This window comes from Coloeus monedula (assembly GCF_965178545.1).
Source record: "Coloeus monedula genome assembly, chromosome: 21".
Taxonomy (NCBI): domain Eukaryota; kingdom Metazoa; phylum Chordata; class Aves; order Passeriformes; family Corvidae; genus Coloeus; species Coloeus monedula.
The window spans coordinates 9,481,879-9,503,659 of NC_138801.1; the positions used below are offsets into that span (position 1 = coordinate 9,481,879).

General features: G+C 54.7%; 1 protein-coding gene across 1 annotated transcript; it reads right to left on the reverse strand.

The window, feature by feature from the left end:
• Positions 1–612: 612 nt before the first annotated feature.
• Positions 613–6,398, reverse strand: LOC309581065 (glutamine synthetase; the record flags this gene model as incomplete). The annotated part of the gene is made up of 6 exons (XM_082295478.1): positions 613–1,150; positions 1,432–1,631; positions 2,667–2,794; positions 3,656–3,802; positions 5,458–5,619; positions 6,194–6,398. The coding sequence occupies 6 exons, from the start codon at positions 6,396–6,398 to the stop codon at positions 829–831; spliced, it is 1,164 nt and encodes a 387-aa protein (XP_082151604.1). The 3' UTR covers positions 613–828.
• Between the last annotated feature and the right edge of the window lie 15,383 nt (positions 6,399–21,781).

Sequence of the window (21,781 nt, forward strand, 5' to 3'; positions counted from 1 at the left end):
GCTGCACCATGACCCTGTGGTTCAGCAAGGCAGCAGGAGGGATGTCCCCAGGGTCCCCTCCTGCACCCAGAGGGGAGGGCTGTGCTGGCTGTGCCGGGGCCAGGCTGGCTGTGCTGACTCAGCAGCACACACCCTGTGTAAACGCCCGCCAGCTGCTGCCCCGGCCGCTGTTTGCTCAGCCCGCACTGCTCTGTTTGCCTTTGGGATCACGATGGAAGGAGATGGCCTTTGGGCCAGAAAATGAGGCAAAGTAGCTCCAGACACCTGCCTCAAGGATCCTCCAGCATCTCTGCTCCTCCAGCTCCTGCCCAGGCTGCTCAGTAGCTGCAACCTACCAGCAACACCTAAATTAAAACCTCCTTGGAGCTCTAGGAGCCACAGAAAAGTGCACTTGCCACGGCATAACCCAGCTGCCACGCAGCCAGGAAGATTATTTATTATCATTTCCTTGCAACAGAGATAAGGAAAAAAAAGCACCCACCCTCCCTAGGTGCCAACAGCAGCAGCTGCAGCATCCACGTTGGGATCTATGTACATCACAGTGTAAAGTCCATTCGGGAAAAAAATTCAATCCAAGTTTTAAAAAAAAAAACAAAAACAAAAAACCTCACGACCTAAAACCAGGAACCAGAAAAAACAAAGTGGTTGAGAAAATAGGTTGGGCCCCTCCCTCTTGCTATAAAATACGTATTTCTAAGGCCACGTTTCACAAGAGCAGAAGCGAGGTTCCTAAAAAGAGTCTGAGCTTGCAGCCGAGGACACTGTACAGGCACAAATCCCACGTGAGAAGCTACTGTAGGCACGAGAACCTCCACCCAGCTCACAGCCTCAGTGGTCAGCGTAGTCCTTGGTCTCCACCCCGGTCTCATTGAGCACCGTCGTCCTCATGATGGCCTCGGTGACCGCGTAGGGGTCGCAGTTGGCTGCCGGCCGCCGATCCTCGAAGTAGCCGTAGCCATCCTGGCCCACCTGGCGCGGGATGCGGATGCTGGCACCTCGGTTGGCCACGCCGGCGGAGAACTCAAAGATGTTGGAGGTCTCGTGGTGGCCGGTGAGGCGCCGGGAGTTGTCCCTGCCGCCCCGCGGGTCGTACACGCAGATGTGGTAATCGTGCCGCTTGCTCAGCTTCTCGATGGCAGCTTCGATGTGTCTGTGGGAGAGGGGGTTCAGGAGGTCCATTTGGGGGGTGTCACCCCCTCCTCCTGTGCAGGGACAAGGACAGCCCAGGGGACACCCTCACAGGATCAGCTGCTCTTAAAAAAATGAGCTGGGACAGTCCCAACTGTGCCTGGTGCAGCCACACAGGTAGGGAGACACTTCCACATGGCCCAGGACACCCCCAACCTCCCCAGGTACATCCCAGGGAGCCCTGCAGGACTCATTTGAGTCCTGAGACCCCCCCTTGAGACACCCCCCCCCCCCAGAACTCACTTGAGACCCCCCTCTCTCCGCATCTCCTCGGTGCTGTAGTTGGTGTGACACCCGGCGCCGTTCCAGTTGCCGGTCATCGGTTTGGGGTCCAGTGTGGCCACAACTCCAAAGTCCTCGCAGACACGGTGGAGGATGAAGCGAGCCATCCAGAGGTGATCCCCCATCTCAATGCCTTCACACGGGCCCACCTGGAATTCCCACTGGAAAGGGCAAGCAGATGCACAGGTCAGGATGGGCAGGGGGGTGCCTCCCCAGCCACCACATCCCTGCCCCTCCCAGCCTGGGCTGCAGCTGAATGTTACCCTTGGGAATCAGCAACAAGGACAGGGAGCAATGAGTCGAGCAACAGGACAGCTTTGGCACACAGAAAAATGGGAATAAACTGCTCATGACAATGTAGAGCAAATCAGAGGGATTTTAGATCAAAACAGAGGGAAATAAGCACCACATCTGACCGAGGCTGGTGCAGGACCCCCAACCCACACTGCAAACAGGGCAGAGGATTAATGAGGAGCCTGTTAGTCCTTCCCAGGGCTGCTTCCTGCCCAGCTGGAGCCAGGGTTGCACCACCCATGGTGACTAAGCACAGGGTGACGTCTTGACGGCTGCTGGCATGGAAGAGCAGGAGCCCAGGATGTGGAAGGCAGCCAAGAAGGACCCTGAAGAAGTCGGGGCAAACAGCAGGGTCGGTAAAAGTCCTATCTCGGCTCCACTGCAGATAAGCCCCTGTTTATCACCACCACATCAGCAGCAGGAGAGTCAGCGACCCAAAGGTGGTCAGTCTGGCTACCTGCCTAATGCAATCAGGGACTCCTTCCTGCTCACACCCAGATAAACCCAAATCCTCCCAACTGCTCCCCTGGGCCATGTCCCATCCAAGTTTCCCAGTTCTCAGGCAGCAGGACAGGGCTCAGACCCCATCACTCCACATGGTGCTCCCACAGCCTGTCTCAGCTCCTGCTGTCCCCTGCATCCCCACTCCCACGGGGAGCTCCCAGCTCTGCTCTGGCTGCAAAGCTCAGGCTGAGCTGTGCGAGGAGCTCGGGGTGAGTTACGAGAAAATCAAATGCACATTTCCATTCTAGCAGTGCAACTGCTCCCATCCCGGCAAAACCGATGTGAGGAGTGACTGGATTTGGGATTCCAGAGGAGCTGGGGGTTGCTGGGTTATTCCAGCTTCAGGATAACTCATATCCATCACTGGGAATGGGCTGCCTGGGGCCATCCTCACATACCTGGGAGGGCATCACCTCTGCATTGGTGCCACAGATCTTCACCCCCGCGTAGAGACAAGCCTTGTAGTGGGACTCCACGATGTCACGCCCATACACCTTATCTGCTCCAACCCCGCAGTAATAGGGGCCTGGAAAGAGCAAGGAATCACCACCCAAGGAAAGCTTTGGGGAGCAACAACAGCATTGTAGCATAATTCCACACTGCCGGGTACCTGCTGTCACGGGCAGAGGATTTATGGGAATTAAAATGATGTTTCTCTCCACAGGACATCAAGCCACTGACCCCCAGCTGCAGGACCAGCAGTGTGAGCAGTTCATCTGTGCAACCTCAGCCTAATCTGGGCAGTTAAATAAGATTTGTAACACATCAATTGGGAGGTGGCCTCGAGATAAGGAAAGCTTGGTCTGCCCCGGGGCACCTCCCTGACCATCTGAGTACATCAAGCATCCGAGATTGTTCTGACAACAGCTGGCATTATTCACGGCTAGGAAATCCAATTCGCTGGGGTTTGATATCTTTCTTATTCAAGCAGGTCAGGCAAAGATCTTCTCCCAGCCTGGGGGAAGGGAGATGTTGCAAGCAGCCGGTCCACACAAAAATCAGGTTGGGAAACCTCTGGCTGTCTCCCAGGAGGCAGCTGAGGAGCTGGCTCGCTGCTGCAGGAGGGCACAAGCACCATGCCAAGCCCTTTCCCCAACAGCCACGGGGAGGAGGTTTTTCCAGCCCAGTTCTCCAGCCCTTGCCAAACAAGTCGTGCAGCTGAGCTGTTTGTGCAAGCAGGGTCCGGCGGGAGCGGCGCGGCCACCCGGCTCACGTGAGCCACGGGGCACCAGGTGCTCTCGGTAAACACCTCCTACCTGGGGTCATCCCTGACAGCAAAGCTGCACCGAGCTTGGGGACGGGGGAACTGCCACCATGCAGCACCCCACAGGCAGCAGGGTGGGAGCTGAGGGGAGATTTCGGGCTGGGGCAGGGAGGGAGTTCTTACCCTGCGGGCCGGGGAAGCCGTTGTCGGGCCAGCCGTAGGGGTGGCCATTGATGCCCAGCAGCGTGTACTCCTGCTCCATCCCGAACCAGGGGTGGCTGTCCTTCACCAGGTCCATGACTTTCTTGCACGTGTGTCTCAGATTGCTCTCTGGGAGCAGAGAGGCCTGGGTTAGAGCCGTGCTGTGAGCCAGCACCCCCCACACTCTGCTCCAGCCCTCTCCAAGACCAAGGCTCCACCACTGCCAAGCGCTTCCCACAGAAGCCTTAAGGAAATCATGAGTGAATCCCCCTTCCTGCTCACCAAATTCCTCCTCGAAGTTACTCCATCACCAGAGCATCAGGTCAAGAGGGTTTAATTACCCTATTCCCCAAACCACTGCTGATGGTCCATGAGCACCCTCTCCTCCTCTTACTCACTGAGAGACCAGGAGCTTTACCCCAGCCCCATCCTACAGGCATTCAGCAGACCTGGGATCAGGGACCATATATCTTCCATCACTCCTTCAGCCCTCATCCTCATCTTAATTATCCCTTATCTTTCTCCAGCTCCATGGTTTTGGTTAGCATCCAGACTGGCTGGCCCTGCATTGGCCTTTCAAAGTGCTCAAGGCAACTGGGGCTTTGCCAGGAAAACACAGATATAAGAGAAGAGTCCAGACATGGGACAGCATGCCAGGCACGGGAAATGAGAGCTTGGACCAAGACAGCAGGGAAGAGGCTGAAAAACTGCTGTGACAGGGACAGGCAGGCTCCAGGCTGCACATTCTGCCTTAACTTCCAATAAAAGCCTCAGAGCAGCTGGGGAGAGTAGGGCTGGAGGGAAGCAGTGGCAGTGGGAAGCAAGAGAAAGAAAATTTCTTCCCCTGAGCCCACACAGCCCTTACGGTCCACAGAAACCCACCACGGGGAGGGCTGGAGGGTGCACCCCTCTCGCCAGCAGGGCTGAGCTCTCTGCCCCGGGAGCTCCAGGATCAGGGGTTCTCTTTACAAACTCCTCTAGTGGAGGAGCTGCCGGGCAGGAATCTCAACCAAGACACTTCCCCCCACCCGTGGCTGAAAGGCAGGGCGCTGCTGGAGGAGGAATCAGCCCCGTCTTTCACCATCCCTGCCCGCAGCCCCCGCTCTCCCGGCAGAAGTGCATCACCCGCAGATGCCCTCTCCCTCCCCCACACACCCAACGGGACACAGCCTTGCTCGAGTGGCAAATATCCCCTCCGGGAGCCCCTCAGCGCGTCCCTGCAAACAGGCTCCCCTTCCTGTGTCTGGGGCTTTATCAGAGGGACAAGACGGACTGCAGACTTGTGCGGCTGCAGACTCGGTGATAAGACCAAGAGCCGGCGCGTTCTGGGGCTGTTTGCAAAAGGTCACTCTGAGCGAGCACACGCCATCTCAGCATCTTCTCCTTCCTTTTCTGCAGCCTCCCACCGGCGGGGAGAGCAACCACAACCTCGGCAAGCTAAAACCCCAGCGGGGAGAGCAACCAAACCTCGGCACGCTAAAACCCCCGCACTTCCAGCTCCTGCTCCCCCCAGGGCTGGGCGAGCTCGGGCCCGAGAGCCGGGCGACGCCTTTGGCGAGTGCCGTGAGTGAGCTCCACGTCTCGCTGCTCTTCTCCTCGCCCTGTGCCACTAAAACAGGTTCCTGCAAGCAACCACCGTCACCAGCGCTTGGATTTCGGAGCCTCGGGCCAAGTGCTCGGCGCTCAGCTGCGCCCCGGGGCCAGCGGGCCCGAGCAAGCGACTCCTGGGGGAGGTGACACCCTAAATAATAAGGGGGTGACCCTCGGGAACTGGGAGTGCTCACCTGCGGGTTTCCTGTTGTACTTCAGCACTTCGCAGAGCACCAGCTTATTGGGGTCCAGGCAAAAAGGGTCCCTGAACATGCAGACGGGCACCAGGAACATGTCACTGTTGGAGCCCTCTGCCTGCGCCGTGCTGGAGCCATCGAAATTCCACTCGGGGACATCTGCGAGGCAGGAGGGGGACGGAGGAGGGAGTGAGGTTGGGAAAAGGTCCACATATGGATTGTGCCAAGTGCTGGTGGCTTGGATCCAGGATGGAGCACCTAAAGGGCACTGGGTTCCATGGGATGATGGCCACAAAGGTTTTCTTGCACATCCCCGGAGCCCGTGGGTGCTCCCTGACCCTCAGTGTGTCCACCTCCCCCAGCACCATCCGGCACGGGCAGGATCAGTCCCAGCCACTCCACCTCCCTCTGCCAAGCCCCATCCAGATGCTGACACGTCTCCATGCCTGTTTGCCTGGTGGAAAGGGGCGAGGAACTCATCCTTCCCTTCCCACCCAGCACTAATAGCAGAGATTAGCGGATTAAGCAAACCGCAGGGACGCAGGTTGGATATTTACCCTGCTGCTCGGTGCAACCCCACCGGACAGCTGCAACACGTATCACTGGTGCCACGCAACCAGGGAGAGCCCGTCCCAACTCCCACCGCCCAAAGCATCCCAGAACTTTTCCCAGGCGATGCTCAGGGCCCTCCACCCCGCCACCCATCACCCTGAGGGACAAGCAGCCGCATTACCTTCGATGCTCTTGGGCTCCTTATCAAGGGTCCTGCTCTTGCAGCGCACTCCCTCGCCGCTGCCGTCGATCCAGACGTAGGTGACCTGAACCCTCCCATCCTGGGGCAGCCTCATGTACTGCTCCCGCACCAGCTTGTTCAGCCTGGAGCTGTGCGACACCGACATGGCGACGGCCCTGCGAGGGCGCACAGGTGAGTGCCACATCACCCCCGGCCCATCTCCCCACGGGGATTTCACAAACCAACCTCCCAGCCCAAAACAAGCCGCCCCAACCCCCCCACCCCGGCTACCTCCCCCAGCCAAGCGGAGCGGCCCTGGCGGGACTCGAACCGGCAGCCTCTCGCTCACCGGCCCCAGCGCTGCCCGCGCCCGCTCCGCCCGCGCTTTAAGGGCGCCCGCGGTCGGGGGCGGTGCGGAGGCGGCTCCGCCCCGGGGAGGCAGCGCCGGGCCCCGGCCCCCACCCCGGACACCCATTGAGGACCTTTAGTATTGTTTTCTTTTCTTATTAAAATTACTTATTAAAAACGACAGCTATCTCATGGCTAAAGCATCAGTTTATTTAAAAAGTAGTGAGTTACTGGCTAAACAACTTATTGTTTGTTAAAAAATAACAAGTATTACTCATTGAAAATAGTATTTACCACCTTCCATCCCCTCTCTGCGTGTGTCATCCCTCTTGGCCTCTTGTTTTCGTAGGGTTGCCCTTTTACACGTGTGCAGGTGCTTTTCCCCCAGCTCTGCTAAGTTGCTGTGGGGTGAGGAGCTGGGGAGGCTGCTGAGTTGTGCTCCCCCCAGCACCCCAAAAGCTTGGCTGGGACCATGCCCTGGGGATGTGGAATGGATCTGGGTGCCTGCGTGGTCCTGGGGACATCAGTGGCAACGAGATCCCCGGAGACAGGGGCAGCCCAGCCCTTGGGGACAGGAGGAGCCAGATTCCCAGGACAGGGGCAGGCAGATGCCTGGCAGCCCTACCACTACCTCTCTCACCGCATCCTGCCCTGGACACCCCAGGAATGACCCCTTCCTCCCCCGGCTTCAGCCCCGCCGTGGCTGCAGGGCTGCCTTTGCCCCCAAGGCTTTCCTTCGAAGGGAGGAAAGGCTGAGGGCTGCAGGGAGAGCTACTGGGAAAACACTGAAATCTCCTACTGCAGCCCTTCCCATCTATAAAGCGCCGAGCTAAAGTACAGTTTTTAAGCACCAGAGAGTACTAAAGTCTCTTTAAACCCCCAAACTATCCACGCTCAGCACAGGCTCTGCTGTGATTTACACTCAACTAAAAATCCTCAGCCAACAGGTGTGAATTTGGGTCGATTATTTCAATATAGCAGCAATTTCCAGCTATCGAGCCGAACGCAGATCCAATTAGGTGAATTAAACGCCTCGCTGCCTTCCCAGTTTTCCATGGATCCTGCCTGAGAGGCTCCCACGTGTCAGAGCAGAGACCCCAAACGTGCCAATGCACAACCAGCACGGGCACAGCCCGTGCCATCGCCTCCGGGGGTTATCTCAAACACTCCCGGATTTTTTTCTGGGAAGAGGGTAAGATTCCAAACAACTTCCCAGCAAACTCGGCGGAGGAGCGCACCTCGACTCTCCAGCCTCGGGTTTCAAGCAGTTTTTCGATGTTACAAAAGGAGAAAAGGCTTTAAGGCATGACTGGGCTCTAAAGCAGCTGGGTTTTTGCTAATTCCCCCGGTTCTTAAGGCAGACTCAGGCTTGTGGCTGCCTGACTCACCCCCAGGAATGTTTTTCTGCAAAACAATAAAACATCTGCACCAGGGCAGCTAACAAAACCACTCCACGGTTGATTGCCTCCCCCAGGACATCTCCTCCCCGGGCACTGACCCAAGACATCGGCTCTGTTTTTCTTCTGAAGGTGTTTTGGTCCCGCAGGCAGATAAAGAATCGGGAAGAAATCTGAAAGCACTTGGGATTGCACAAGAACCAGGAAATGAGATTGGCAGCGAGAGAAGCAAAACTTAATTAGCAATTTTGGTGACCAGGCGGTGACATCAGTGGCAGCAGGCTGTGGGCAGGCCAGACGTCACCCACCCCACAACTCGTGGGTGCTGCCCCGAGCAGAGCACATGGGAAGGAGGTTGGCATCCAGGGATGCGCCCAAGGTCCCTGAGCAGCGGTGGCAAAGCCAAGCAGGTCTCCCCCATGTCCTTGACGCTGCCCTGGTGACATTCAGGGGCTCCTGCAACTGAAGCTGGGGTGCAGCTCGAAAGCAGCCACCTCCCTCTGCGGGGTATCTTAGGGACACATCCATGAATGTGGTTGCAAAGCTCAGCATTTCCTCATTCTTCTTTGGAAACCGTCCCGGGGCAGGAGGAAATGCACCCCTTGGTGCAGCCATTTCCCGGAGGCCTTGCAACAGAGCTGGCGCCGTGCCGGGGAGGCGTCAGCGGCTCTGCCTCGGCTCCCTGCTCCCATCTCCATCTCCATCCCGCCTGGGGAGCTGGAGCCCGCAGGACCGGCCTCAGGGCTGGAGAAGCAGGGGCTGATGCTGAGCAGGAAGCACAGAGATGGATCTGCATCCCTTGGGAAGCGTGGCAAACCCCAGCCGAGGAGAGGGGAGCTGCCTCCCCAGAGCCTGAAGCGCTGCGTCCTTCACAGGCAGCAGGGCCAGCACCGGTGTGTTCATTGTGATACGAGGGTCCAGCCGAGACCCTGCACCTTCCTGGCTCAGCTGGCTATGGGAGAGCCTCATTTTATTCCCAGTGAAAGCTCTGGCTTCCCTCTTGGATGTGCCCACCTGTGCAGAAACAGCCTGGAGCTTGAGTGGGCTCAGACCAGGGAGAAATGAAACAAAATCCAGGCTGTGCTAATGCTCACCAGAAACCTGGCTTGGGAAGCACAGATCCTCTGTGAACAGCTGGAATCACTGAGCATCAAACCACCCAAAAGGGGAAGACAGAACCAGCACCGATACTCCCTCACCTGGTCAGAGCCCACCCGCCCCAGGAGGGCAAACACGGTGGGTTTGTGGTGTTTGGGGACAGAAGGGACAACAGCAGCCTGCGGGTGCACAGGTGTGGAATCATGGAGTTCCTAAGGGTGGAAAACATCATCGAGTCCAGCTGTTACCCCAGCACAGCCAATGCCATCACTACACCATGTCCCCAAGTGCCAATGGTCCCATCCCTGCCCAAACACCACCCCTGAGGCAGCTCGCCAAATGTACAGAATTATTTCATACCAAAAAGGATTTTAGTGAGCAGGAAAGTGTTTCTGCCGTATAAGGCTGAGCACCTGCTTAGTCAGTTTTTCCTGGGATCAAGCCTTACCTCACCACAGCCTAATTCCAGCCATTTCTATAGCAACAACTCTGTTACACCAATAACAGCGAGCACGATTCCCACCTGCATCCTTGAGGCTCTGGAATAACATTTCACCCCAAACAAGCCCACGCTCCCTGCAATCACCGGGCTCCTGCCCGCTCCCTCCACACCAGGTACAGTAAATATTAACCACCACGAGGCTCCCGACTCAGGAAATCAGTGACTGGCCCAAGGTCGGGCAGGCGGCGGAGCTGAGGGCAGGAAAGCGAGCAGGGGTGTCCTTGGAGAAGTAAAAGGTCACAGATGAAATCTCCGGAGGACTCTGTGGAGCCCGTTCAGAGCTGCAGCTCAGAGGGGTTTCTCTGCATGGAGGACAGCAGGGAGAGAAGCTGATTCTGCTTTGCTGCTGCAGCCTGGACCAACCATCACCTCTGGTGTCCTCTGGGATGTCATCCCAGGGCCCACAGGGATGCAGCAGGGCTGTTCCCCTTCCCAGTGCCTTTTTGGGGGGCTGATGGATCAGTCTGCAGGCAGCGATGCCTGGAGAGCCCTCCTGGGGAGACCTGGCCAAGCCCTGAATACTCCCAGTTTTTATCTCTCTGACTTTGAAGCTTTATCAGCCCCAGCACTTTCCAGCCTCGCCAAAATACACCAAAGACGTTTTTGCTTTGATAGGAGTAAAAAATCCTTAGGAAATTCTTCAGATTGAAAATCTTCAGTAACACAACAACGTTTTACCACAAAGGGGTTAAACACGGACTAATTTACCTCCTGGGGTGACTTTTTACACCTTCCCCGTGGTGCTGCAGCAGGGCAGGGGGCTGGGCCTTGCCTGTCAGATCCCTCCCCACACCGGCCCAAGAGGGATCATCCCTGGGCACAAAGCAGGGATACTGGGGTGAAGAGTTTGGGCTTTACTCTAAATCTTCCTCCAGGATTCAGGAAGCCACTCAGAACTGAGGGAGTTTCTCCCTGGGAGCTAAACCCCCAAAGCATCTCCCAGAGACCTGGACCACGGAGCCCCATGGGAGAGCATTCCCTCTCCCCGGGTTGGGTGATTTTTGTCCTGCCAAACAGTTCGATGGGGAGATTAGAGGGAAGGCAAAGAGCAGGATCGGCACGAGGAGCCCGGCACAAACACCATAAAGGGATTAGAGGGGCTGGGGGCAGAGCAGGCGGGAGTTTTCCTGCGTGCACTGTGCTGGAAGAGACGGCTTCTTCCAGCTGAGGAAACCAGGGGGATGCTTTGGGGGAAGGGGGTGGCCCAGCAGGGCTGCTGGAACGGGCTGGGAATGTGCTGGGATGTGGCAGGAGGTGGCCAAGGTGGGTCAGATCCACGCTGAGGGGTCCAGCAGAGACCACCCAGTGGCCAGGGGGGCTGTGCTGGCATTCCCCTGTCCCCAGTACACACCCACTTTTACACTTTTCCTGCAAAACAGCTGAACTGACAGTTTTCCTTTACAGTTAAAACACATTTAGGCAACAGCAAATCTCCTTAGATTTGCACCCAAACCACTTTGCCTTCACTCAAGTAGTGCTGCCACACCTTTTTCTGTGCACACACATATAAATACAGGCATATATGACATATAAACATGTACTTATATGCACACACACATCATTCTTTACGTCATACTTGAATATGCCTGGGGAACCCACAGTCCCAACCCAAGCAGCTCTTCAGTGGCCACCAAAGCACCCAGCACCAACGCTGTGAGGCTGAGATCCTTCCACTCAGACAGGATCCCCTGAAGGGATTAGGAACCCCAATCCCCTCCAGGGGCTCCCCTGCAGCCTCACAGGTCTGTGGGAGCTGCCAATGCAAGCCAGGCTCCCCACAGCACAGAGCTGCATTGGGGTCTGCTTGCAGAAAGCTCTTACAAATTATTTTTGCAGAATCACAGAATCAGTGAGGTTGGAAAAGACCCTGAGCCTCATTTTCTCCAGGCTAAACAACATTTTGGAGGTTATTTTCAGCTTGAGGGATGTGTGGACATTTGTAAGGGTGAGGCTGCTCTCCACAGGCAGCAGGAAGGGCTCAGAGCAGAGCTGCCCTGAGCATCCCCACTCCTCCAGCCCACAGACAGAATAAACCCCAGCTATAAACTCCAAACAGCTCCCCCCCAACAGGCTTTTGTTTTAATATCCTTTGTAATCCTGTGACAGCGACTTGGGGCTGTAGGAAAAGAAACTGGGGGAAAAGGACGTGGCACATGGCCAACCTCAGGAAACCAAAGGGAGAGGGGACAATCTCCGGCTGAACAGCTACACTTTGCTGATTGTTGAGGCAGGAAAAGCAGCACAGGCAGGAGTAGGAACACGAACCCCATTGGACAGGGGAACAGCTGGGCTGAATTTCACCCAAACCTTCCCTGGGATCGCTCACAGCCAGGAAGGAAAAGCTGCCTGTGGGACACAAACCAGGGCTGCCCCTGGGAGCAGGTGGTGGGGCCAGGGCAGCCCAGGGCTGCTTGGACAACAAAAAGGATCAGATTCCCTGTGATCTCTGCAGAGAAGGACCCAGCAGGCTCTGACTCACACGGGGAACTTCTTTATCATCTCTTCAGAGAGAGAAACCGTGAGCTGGAGCTCCCCACAATGGAACCAGGAGCCCTCTCCCACGGGCTTTCACCCAGCTCTTCACTTTGGGAAAGGACAAGTGACAGAACGAGAGGAAAGCTGCACCAGGGGAGACTGAGATTGGATGTTAACAAAAAAATGTCATTGAAAAGGTTGTAAAGCACTGGCACAGGCTGCCAGAGAACTGATGGAGTCACCCCTCCCTGGAAGTGCTAAAAAAAAATGTGTGAATGTGGCACTTGAGGACAGGGTTTAGTGGTGAGCAGTGCTGGTGCTGGGCTGACAGTTGGACTTGATGATCTTAAAGGTCTTTTCCAGCCTTAATGATTCTATAATTCTGTGGTTGCTGCCCTGTGACATCCCTCCCCAGCATCCCGGAATGCAAACCCAGGGAATTTTAACCAACTAACCAACAGCATTTATTTCAGCACAACTAAGTATCAAAAACCTCAACGTGCACCTAAACTCAAATAGCAGCAAAGTGCTCAGAGCAGAGTCTAAACAAGCAGAGAACCACCAAAAGGTTTAACTCCCTTTTAATGTAAACAGAATTATCAGCACCAGCAATTGATGCAGCCGGGCAGGCCTCAGCCTCCTCGCCCAGCTGGTTTCACAGCCTGCATCCTGTTTGGCAACCCCATTTTGCAGCCTTACACAAATGCAAAGCTTTTTCACTTCCCTCCCTGCCCACACCAAGCCCTGCTGCTGCCAGCAGGGCCTTCAAACCAGCGGCACTTTGCTTGTCCGAGTCATGAGGGGATTTTTCCCAACAAAAGAGGACGAGACTCCTCACTGGTGGTTTTTTTGTTTTCTCAGTGCTTACCCAAACCCAGTGCTGCTTTCCTCAGCAACATCATCTCCTTGCGATCACATGCTTTCAGGAGCTGGGATTTTAAAGGGTAAAAAAATGAACGAAGCACTTTCAAGGCAATTTTAGAGCTTGCAGGGTTTGGCCTGCGATGCACAGAACAAGGCTGCCTTGAAGAGGTGCCGTGTCTGAGGCCTCCAGTGCAGCTGGGTAGGTATTTTGGGGGAAAAAGGTTTGTTTTCTAGGGAAAAGCACCTCACTGCCAGCTGATTGCAGGCCTCTTCACAAAGAAAAGGTAAATTCTGGCAGGTTCATGCAGGGTGAAGCAGCCAGAGGTGCTTCAGCACTTTGGGCAGTGGGTTTGAACTTCAGAGGCTGTAACTCCATCCAGATCCTACAAAGGCAGAACCAAAAGCTCCCCTTGGTAGGGCTTTAATAGGAATTTAAACCAAACCCAGAGCCCTAGAAATCCCTTGTTCTTGGGGAAAACACTCTCTAAGCACTTCATTTTGGCCTTGTTTAACCCCTTTTGTGAGTAGATTGGTCCTAAAGGAATTCCTTTTGCTTCCCAGCAAAGCATCCCCATCCACGCTGGTTCCCATCCCCTTCCCAGCTGAGATTAGGCTGATCAGGTTTGTTTTCCTGACACAGCAACAGCCACTCCAGAGTTATCATCCCACCTGGGTGCTCATCCCGAGCTCCCAACACCATCCCTCTCCAGACAGAGACCCAAATGCAGCTTCTGTCACTGCCCAAATCTTGGGGAGCTCTCCCAGATTGGAGCCACCAGATCAGGGTGAGCTGGCAATGATGTCCCACATCCTCACCTGCCCCTCATCTGCTGCCCAGCATGACCAGGGACATTTTTGACCCTGTGGATTTACCCTTCCTCAGCAGCCAAACCCAAACCATCCAACTGGTTACATGGGGCTGATGAGCCCTGAAGGCCACAGCCATGCACAGCAGCCCCCTCTGCACCCCCAAATCTGAGCCTGCAGCCTGGCCAGTGGGGCTCCAACCCCCCAGAATGTCTGGAAATGCCCCAAAACATCCAGAGCCAGTCCCTGGGAACCTCTGTGTGCAGCTGGAGCAGTGGCACAGCTGGACTCAGCCCCCCCAAGCCTCATCCCCTTGCCCTATTTTACCCCCTAGGATGGAGCACATCCCTCCAGCACCTCCTTCTTCAGCTGCCCAAAATTTGGCAGCAAAATCCCCTTGCAAGGATCAGCTTTGTCTCTGCTTCCCCTCTCACCTGCATCTCCCCAGCTGCCGGCTCCTGCACTGCTTCCCACACAGCCGGGGCACGGCTCTCACACCCTAAATCAACCCCCTCTTCCACCCTCCGGCCTCTCCAGGCTGCAAAGTCACTAATTACCCCTTGGTAATGAACACAAAGAGCTCTGGGACGTCCCTGATGGGCTCGGTGTCATTACAGGTGTCATTTCCCCCGTGCCCGAGGTGCTGCTGAAGGCAGGGGCTCTGCTGCCCTCTTGGCTCAAGGCTCAGGTGGCCACAGAACAAGCCAGGAAAAGTCACAGAGAAAAGTCAAATTTATTGTTCTGTGGGACCAGGAGCTTGTAAAAAACTCATCGTTTTTCAGCTGGGCTGGGCTTGGAAAGGCTGGTACCTGCCTTGGGGGAGAGAGGTGCTGGGGCCAAATGAACATTGGCATTTCCTAGGGGTAAACTGAGGTGCAAAGCAGCCACCGATTGCTCCGTTCCCAACAGAAGTGGATTTGGGATGTTTTTTGCTCATTTGGGAGGGACTGACCCCAGTGGGGGCCACAAGCCAGCTCAGCACGGGGCTGAGCACGGGGCAGTGGGACAGATTTCAGTGAATAAGGGGGTTTTTAACCAAAACTCATGCCTGGCACATCCAAAGGCACCTTTTCACACCAAGCCCTCTTGTAAATATTTATCCTGCTCCAGCCTCCCCCAGCGAGCAGCCCTGGAGGTGCTGGCAGGCTCAAGTGGCCTCTTGCCAGAACAGGATCTTTTAAAACTGCTTTTGTTAGTGCTCAGAGCGGGACAAGTCACCAAGGTCCTGGTTGGTGGGTCTCAGGGGATGTGGCCTTTCAGTTTCCAGCCTCTGCTCCCTGCAAGTCACCCACGATGATTGACTGGCCCACAGATTTTCCCACGGCCGTTTTCCAGCTGTTTTGGGTGCAAAATAAACTTGAAAATGCATCTCATCCCCTGCAATGCTGCAAAGCTGATTTGGTGATTTGGAGCCCTCACTCTTGGGGCTGGAGGAGCAGAGAGAGAGAGTGGATTGAAAACTGGGGGAGTGGTTTGGTGGTGATGGGTGGCACCAAGTTTAGCTGGCAGCCAGTGACTGATTCTGTATCCCAGGGGTCAGTCCCAGGAATTCTGGCTCCACTCCTGATTAACATCGTCCTTAGTGATCTGGATGTTGGGGCAGGATGTCCTTTTGACAATTCTTGCTGTTGACACCAAACTGGGTGGCACATTACCCAGAGGGTGGTGGTGCCACCCAGAGGAACCTGGACAGGCTGGGAATAGGGAGGCAGGAATATCACAGAGTTCAACAAGGAGAAATACAAAGCTCTTCTTCAGAGAGGGACAAGCACCAGCACATGCTGCTCAGCTGGAAAGGCAGGAAATGACCTGGGGGCCTTGGTGGCCACTGACTGGAACTGAGCCACCAACAAGGGTGGTGGCACCCTGAGCTGCCAGGTGTTGCCTGAGGGAGTTGATGTTCCACCCTTGGAGATGCTCAAAAGCCACCTGGACATGGCACCCCTCTCTGGGTGACCCTGCTTGAGCAGGATTTTGGCCTGGATGGCCTCACAAAGTCCCTTCCACCTCCACAGCTCTGTGGGGGAGGAATAAAGCTCAGTCAGAGCGGGATGAGTTTTGGCAGGGCACGTTGATCCCCGCTGCGGCGAGGCTCTGCCAGCTCAGCAACAGGAAGCACCTTTGCAAGTCACCACCTAAAAATGTGGGTAAATGGCCCCCTGTTGCTGCTGGGCAGGGGGCTCTGGCAGCCCGGGCTGCCCACACACCAGACTGGCACTGCTGGGATCCCACAGCAACCTTGGGGCAGATCCTCAGCCCTGCACCCGGGGCTTTCCCCAGCCCTGCGTCAGCAGCCTCGAGTCCTTCCTCCCACGGGTGACCACTGGGCTCTGAAATCACGAGAAACCTCCCAGCCACTCATTATCAGTATTAATATGCAAATAGTTGATGTTTCCCGGGGCAGGAAGGGTTGTGGGAGGACCAGGGAATGCGCAGAAGGAAGCGTTTGTACCCGTAAGCTTCTGCTGAAACACTGAGGTGCGGCTGTGGGATCTGCTCCCAATTCCCTCCCAGCAGCGATAATCGGGATTAACCAAGGAATGGTGTGGTCATGCTCCTTGCAAGCACACGAATCCATCTCAGAAAGGCATAAGGAAATCACCTGAAAATACTACAAGCTTAAAACCATTTTCCTCAAAGTGAATAGGGACCATATTCCCAGAAGTTCCTTTAAATCAAACATGTCTGGAATGGAAGGATTTTACTGGAGTTACTAAATGCTGAGTAACTGCTCAAACTGAGGAGAGACCATAGGGTCTGGGGGGGCAGCTCTGGGTTTCACAGCTGCCAGTCCCGAGGGAATCACTAACGAACAGTTAGTTAAGAATAAAAAGGTGAATGTTGACCCGCAGAAGTGTTTAGGACCAGAATCGTTAGAGTTATGCTCCCTGGTGGAATGCAAAGGGATTATCCTGATTCAGTTCCTCTCTATCCCTTGCTCAGCTGGGTGTTGAAATGTGAGGCTTCTTCTGTTTGCTGGCACTTTGGCAAATGTGGGGACAGGGACAGAAACTTTTCCCACAGACATAAACAAACATCCCCTTATTTATGCCTCAAATCACAAACCCAGAAGTATTTCCTCCTCCAAGTAAGAGCCCAAATCCAAGGTGTTTGCTGCTACCCACAAGCCTCAGGCAGACTCTGGGCTCTGGCAACGGGATTTATCCAACAAGAGTGTTCTGACAGCAGGGAACAACACCTTTCCTCTGAGCCTGCCAGGTGCATGAGAGACACAAATTCAATTAAGCTTCACAGCAACCCCGGTGAGGCAGGCAGGTGGGGATTAATCAAGGAATTAATTAGTACAGAGAAGCCAAGTTAGAAAACAAATCTGTCAGTCACTTCTGCCCTGCCCTTGATAGCAAGTTCTGGGATAAACAGGTTATTTGGAGGCTGACATTAGACCCCAAACCCAAAGTGGAGTACTGGGAAGAAAAACCTTGGTGGAAATCCCAACTATTGCCCAGCTCCTCTTGGGAGATGAGGAATTGCTTCTGCTCATCCTCTCATGGCAGCACTCACTGCAGCATTTTCCAGAAACCCAGAGAAAATCCAGGTCTCTGTGCCCGGCTTTGCTGATGCAAAAAGCAAATCCCAGTTACTCTGTTAACTGCAGGTTTTCATTGGAAGAGGCAAGATGGAAAGGGGAAGGACATTTCAGACAGATTTGGGGGATGGAGAAGTGAGGCGTGAATCCTGTGTCATGCTCACGGGTTGAATCTACAGCAAATCCTAAAAATAAACCCTGACTTCCAAGCTGTTGCCTTACCTCTCTCTGTCTCCTGGCTCTAGTCCTCATTTCAATCAACCAAGAATTTTGAGTGGTAAGAATGACACCCAGGAATTACTACAAAACTTGAAATGGGCTTTAACTTAACAAGACAAAGCAGAAAAAAAAAAGAAAAAGTTAATTTTTTGTTTAACTCGATGGGGAGTCACACAAACCATTGCCTGCAGAGCAGCAGTAGAAATGCCCCATCCCTGGAAGTGTCCAAGGCCAGGTTGGACAGGAATTGGAGCAACCTGGGATAGTGGAAGGTGTCCCTGCCCATGGCAGGGGGTGGAACAAGAGCTTTAAGGTCCCTCCAAACTCAAACCAGCCCGGGATTCTGTGATTTTATAATCAGAGCTGGTCTGGATGTGAAGGAGAGGAGTCAGGACCCACATCCAGCCCTGCAGCATCGAGCATGGCAGAGTTTTTCTCACCCTTCATGTATCAAACCCCTTCACATATCCCAGCCCTTACAACCCCAACAGCATTGGGCTGACACCTGTGGAAAGCTTTGCCTTTAGAAATAGCTCCTGTTAAAGCAGAATATGAAAAAATCACCACCCAGAGCCACAGGGGACACTTACCCTGCCCTCCCACGAGGGCCAGGCTGTGGTGCAGCCGCTGGCAGAGCAGCAGAAGCTCCTTCAGACTCCCCAGGCAAGAACTGAAGGGCAGGAGGAGGCTGCACAGCAGATGGGAGATTTCAGCAGTGAAACTCCAGCAGCTCAGACAACTGCAGGCAGCAAAAGCAGCAGCTGGATTACCACAACAGCTGGGTTTTGCACAAAATCCCCCAAAAGCAGGAGCCTCTGGGCTTGGAGATGCCGGTGAGTTGAGCAGAGGCAGGGATGGAGGCGAAGGCGTCGTTTGGCCCCGCTGGGCGTGGGGAGCAGGGTCTGGGCACGGCAGGAAGCACCGAGGGGTGCAGAGCTCAGCAGGGCTGGGCTGACATCACTTCCCAAACCGCTGGGCTGACATCACCTCCCAAACTGCGGCGGTGCCAGCGGGTGAGTGACCACAGCAGCAAGGCCAGGTGAGCTGGGCAGCCAGTCAGGGCTGCTGCAGACACCCATAAATGTGGGCAGCTGTGACCTCAAGGGCAGAATTTGACACCAACGGAGCGTTGCAGCTCCCTGGCTTGCCCTCAGCTGCAGCACTGAAATCCAGCAGCTGTGGGTGCAGTTTGGCCCAGAACAAGCTGCAGAGTGGTGGGGTCATAAGCTCTGGATGGGGAGAGGTGTCCCCAAGTCACACCAAATGCCCCAAACAAGCACCATATGGTAGGCCAGAAAACGGGAATTTCTGAAAATGTCTTCCCAGGCAAAAGGAAGTCCCGAGAGGGCTTTGCTGAGATGTTCAGAAGATGATCTCCAGTTTGTGGGCTCCAGCAGTGTCCTGATCCGAGCCCAACCTGTGAAACTGCCTCCACCTTCATTTACACCAACCCTTCTCTCTGTAAGGCAGGACACGTCCATAGCTGAGGTTAAAAGCCCAGAAAGTGAAATCCAGATGCTCCATTCCGATGAGTTCTTTAGGACCTGATGGAAACAGTCTCTGCAGGAAGGTTAATCCATGGATGGTCCAAACTTGATGCTTTAAAGCCTCCCTGAGCTCTCCTGTGAGCAGCTCTGGGGTGACCGGGACTTTCACTGACTCACTGTGAAAAGGCTGCAAACTTAAATTCAGCTAAAAAGGAAGTTTCTGACAAAAGTGTGGTTTAGGGTGCAGCCCACAGAGTCTATTTTGAGCAGGGCCACCAGCCCCCACAGCCTCCTGCCCCAGCTGAAGCCACACGAGGTGACTTCCCCCTGTTCTCCCCTTCAGGGGAATCTGCACATTGTGACCTGGAGCATCCGTCAAGTGCTGGTTCACGTCTTTTTTTGGGTATTCTGGGGTGTGTGTCTTCTTTTGGACCAAACAGCACAGCTCAGTGCAGTGGCTGTGCTGGTTTGGGGTCAGAGGCACTGCTGGTTACAGCACCTGGGGGGGATTCTTGGGAATTCCTGTCCAGAGGCATTCCTGGTGTATTATGACATCACAGCACGGCCCTTCCTCGCTGAGGAGTCACCCCCTCTCCTTCCTTGGGGAAATGCGTGTCCAAGGGTGCTGAGGGGTGCAGAGTCAGACCCAAACCCCTCAGGGGGCTGAAGGTACAGACAGGTGCCCACTGGCCACCCTTGGCTGTGTCCTCCTCACCCTGGACCATTGGTCAGCCCAAATGCCAAGGGGAAGGTGAGTCCCCACAACGTCTGGACTCAGCTTTGGGTTTCACCACTCCCTCAGGTCTCTGGGGGTCCACACCACTGCAGACTGGTGGATCCTGAGCTCTCCACCACCACCAGCTCCCACCCCAGGGTACGTTCCTTGGGCAGGACTTTCTCCAACAGAGCTGCAGAGTGACCTGAATATTAAAAAAACCAAACCAAACCTACAACCTCCACCCGAAACAAGGCTCTGGGTGGCAGTCCTGGGTTCCTCTGCATAAAAGGTGAGAACACGAACATTTGTGCTATAAATTCAGCTTTTATCCATGCTGGATCACCACCAGCTTCCAGCCAACACCTTCACTGGGTCCCAGGCTGGGAAAGCCAAAACCAGCAGAGAGACACAAGGGCTGCAGGAGAACAGAGACAGTCTGAACTCTGTGTGTGTAAAAGAGTTTATTGGGAGTAAACAAGTTTATATTTACAGGGATAAATCCAGCATGTGATCATCAGGGCAAGGCAGTCCTGGCCCTTCACCCTTCCTTAAAGGTGCATCTCTCTGTCCCTGCTCAGTCTGTCTGTCCTGCTGAGGCTGGGAGCCCAGCGTGGTCCCTGGGGCCAGTCCTCCCCCGCCCTGCTGCAGGAATTAACTCAAACCCTTTTTCCACAGCCAGTGCTCCCAAACTCCCACGGGCTCGGGCAGAAGAGCAGGGAGAACATCCCCCAGACACACACTCAGCTCTGGGGAAGCAAATTCCCCCAGCACACAGCAGCACTTCCTGAACGTTTTCCCTCCTGACACCTTCTCCATCTGCTGCTGTCGCTTGTACCTGCATGGATCAGGACAGGGGAACAGAGCTGAGGCACAGTTTCACAGAGTTTATGCTTTGAAATGTGCAGAAACTGTTCACAGCTACTTCTGCCTCCCTTTTCAAAACCATCTCAACACAAGGCATGAACTTCAAGGTAGAAACTTCATTTCCCCTGGGTGAAAGTAGAGATTTACATCCAAATTACTGCTCCAGCCTGCCTGGGGGAGAGGATTGGGATCTTCCAGCCCTGGGTGACTGAACAAACACAGCATCAACCACCAGGAACGATTTGCAAACAACTGAGCAGCAGACAAATGTGCAAATGTATCTGGTGGCTACTTCTGGATAATGAATGCATAATCTATTCCGACTCCCCTTGCTATCTGCTTCTGGATAATGCATCTGTGAGCCTGAGTCAGGCTCACAAATGGTTGGCAACGAGGAAAACAGGCTGTGTTTGAGCCAAACATTATGTTCAGCAAATAAGGAGCGGTTTGGCCACGGGCAGCTGCTGTTGGAGCCCAGTGTCAGAATCCCTCCCGTGCTCCACGATTCCCACCCTGCCCACAATAGCTCTGGGGGCTGCAGGGTGCAACAGCTGACTTCTGCCTCTAAAATCTGATTTTATGCCTAAATAGCAGAGTCTGAAAGAGCACTACGGTGTTCCTTCCCCACCTATCTGCTCATTAGAAAGTGGCTCTTACATTTATTTGCCTCAGCTGCTGGGAAGGCTCCAAAAATGCTAATTCCAAGGCCATTGCAGTAAATTGCATTTGGTGGCATAACCCTGAGTCACTGGTTCAGGGCATTTTTCCTCCTCTTTCCTGGATTAACTCATTTTAACAAAGATGAGGAAAAGCAGAAAAGAAATTGGCGGGCTCTTAGTGCATGAGACTTAACAGGGAGCCAGCATTCCCAAAGTGCTGTGACTTCTGGGTGTCCCAGGGGAGGCAACTTCTCCTGGGAGTGGTGACAAACTGGACACTGAAGGTTTTCCAGCCACTTTGGGGAACGCTGCTGCCTGGCCACGCGGTCCTGAAGCGGGAGGAGAGGAGCCTGAAACCACTGGGAGTCTTCCCAGGGCTGCCCACGAAGGAGCAAATTCCATTTTTCCCCTGGGAAATCTGCTCTCCATCCACTCAACCCTTGGGGAAGAAGGAAGCAAAGTCACACCTTGGGCTATGCCACTGCTCCACAGTGGCTCCTCAGCAGGCAGGGATGAATCCCCAGGAGGAAGGGGCTCATTCCCTCTCAGCCCTGGAAAGCTGCAGGATGCAGATCCCTGGAGGATTCTCTCCGTGTGTGAGGT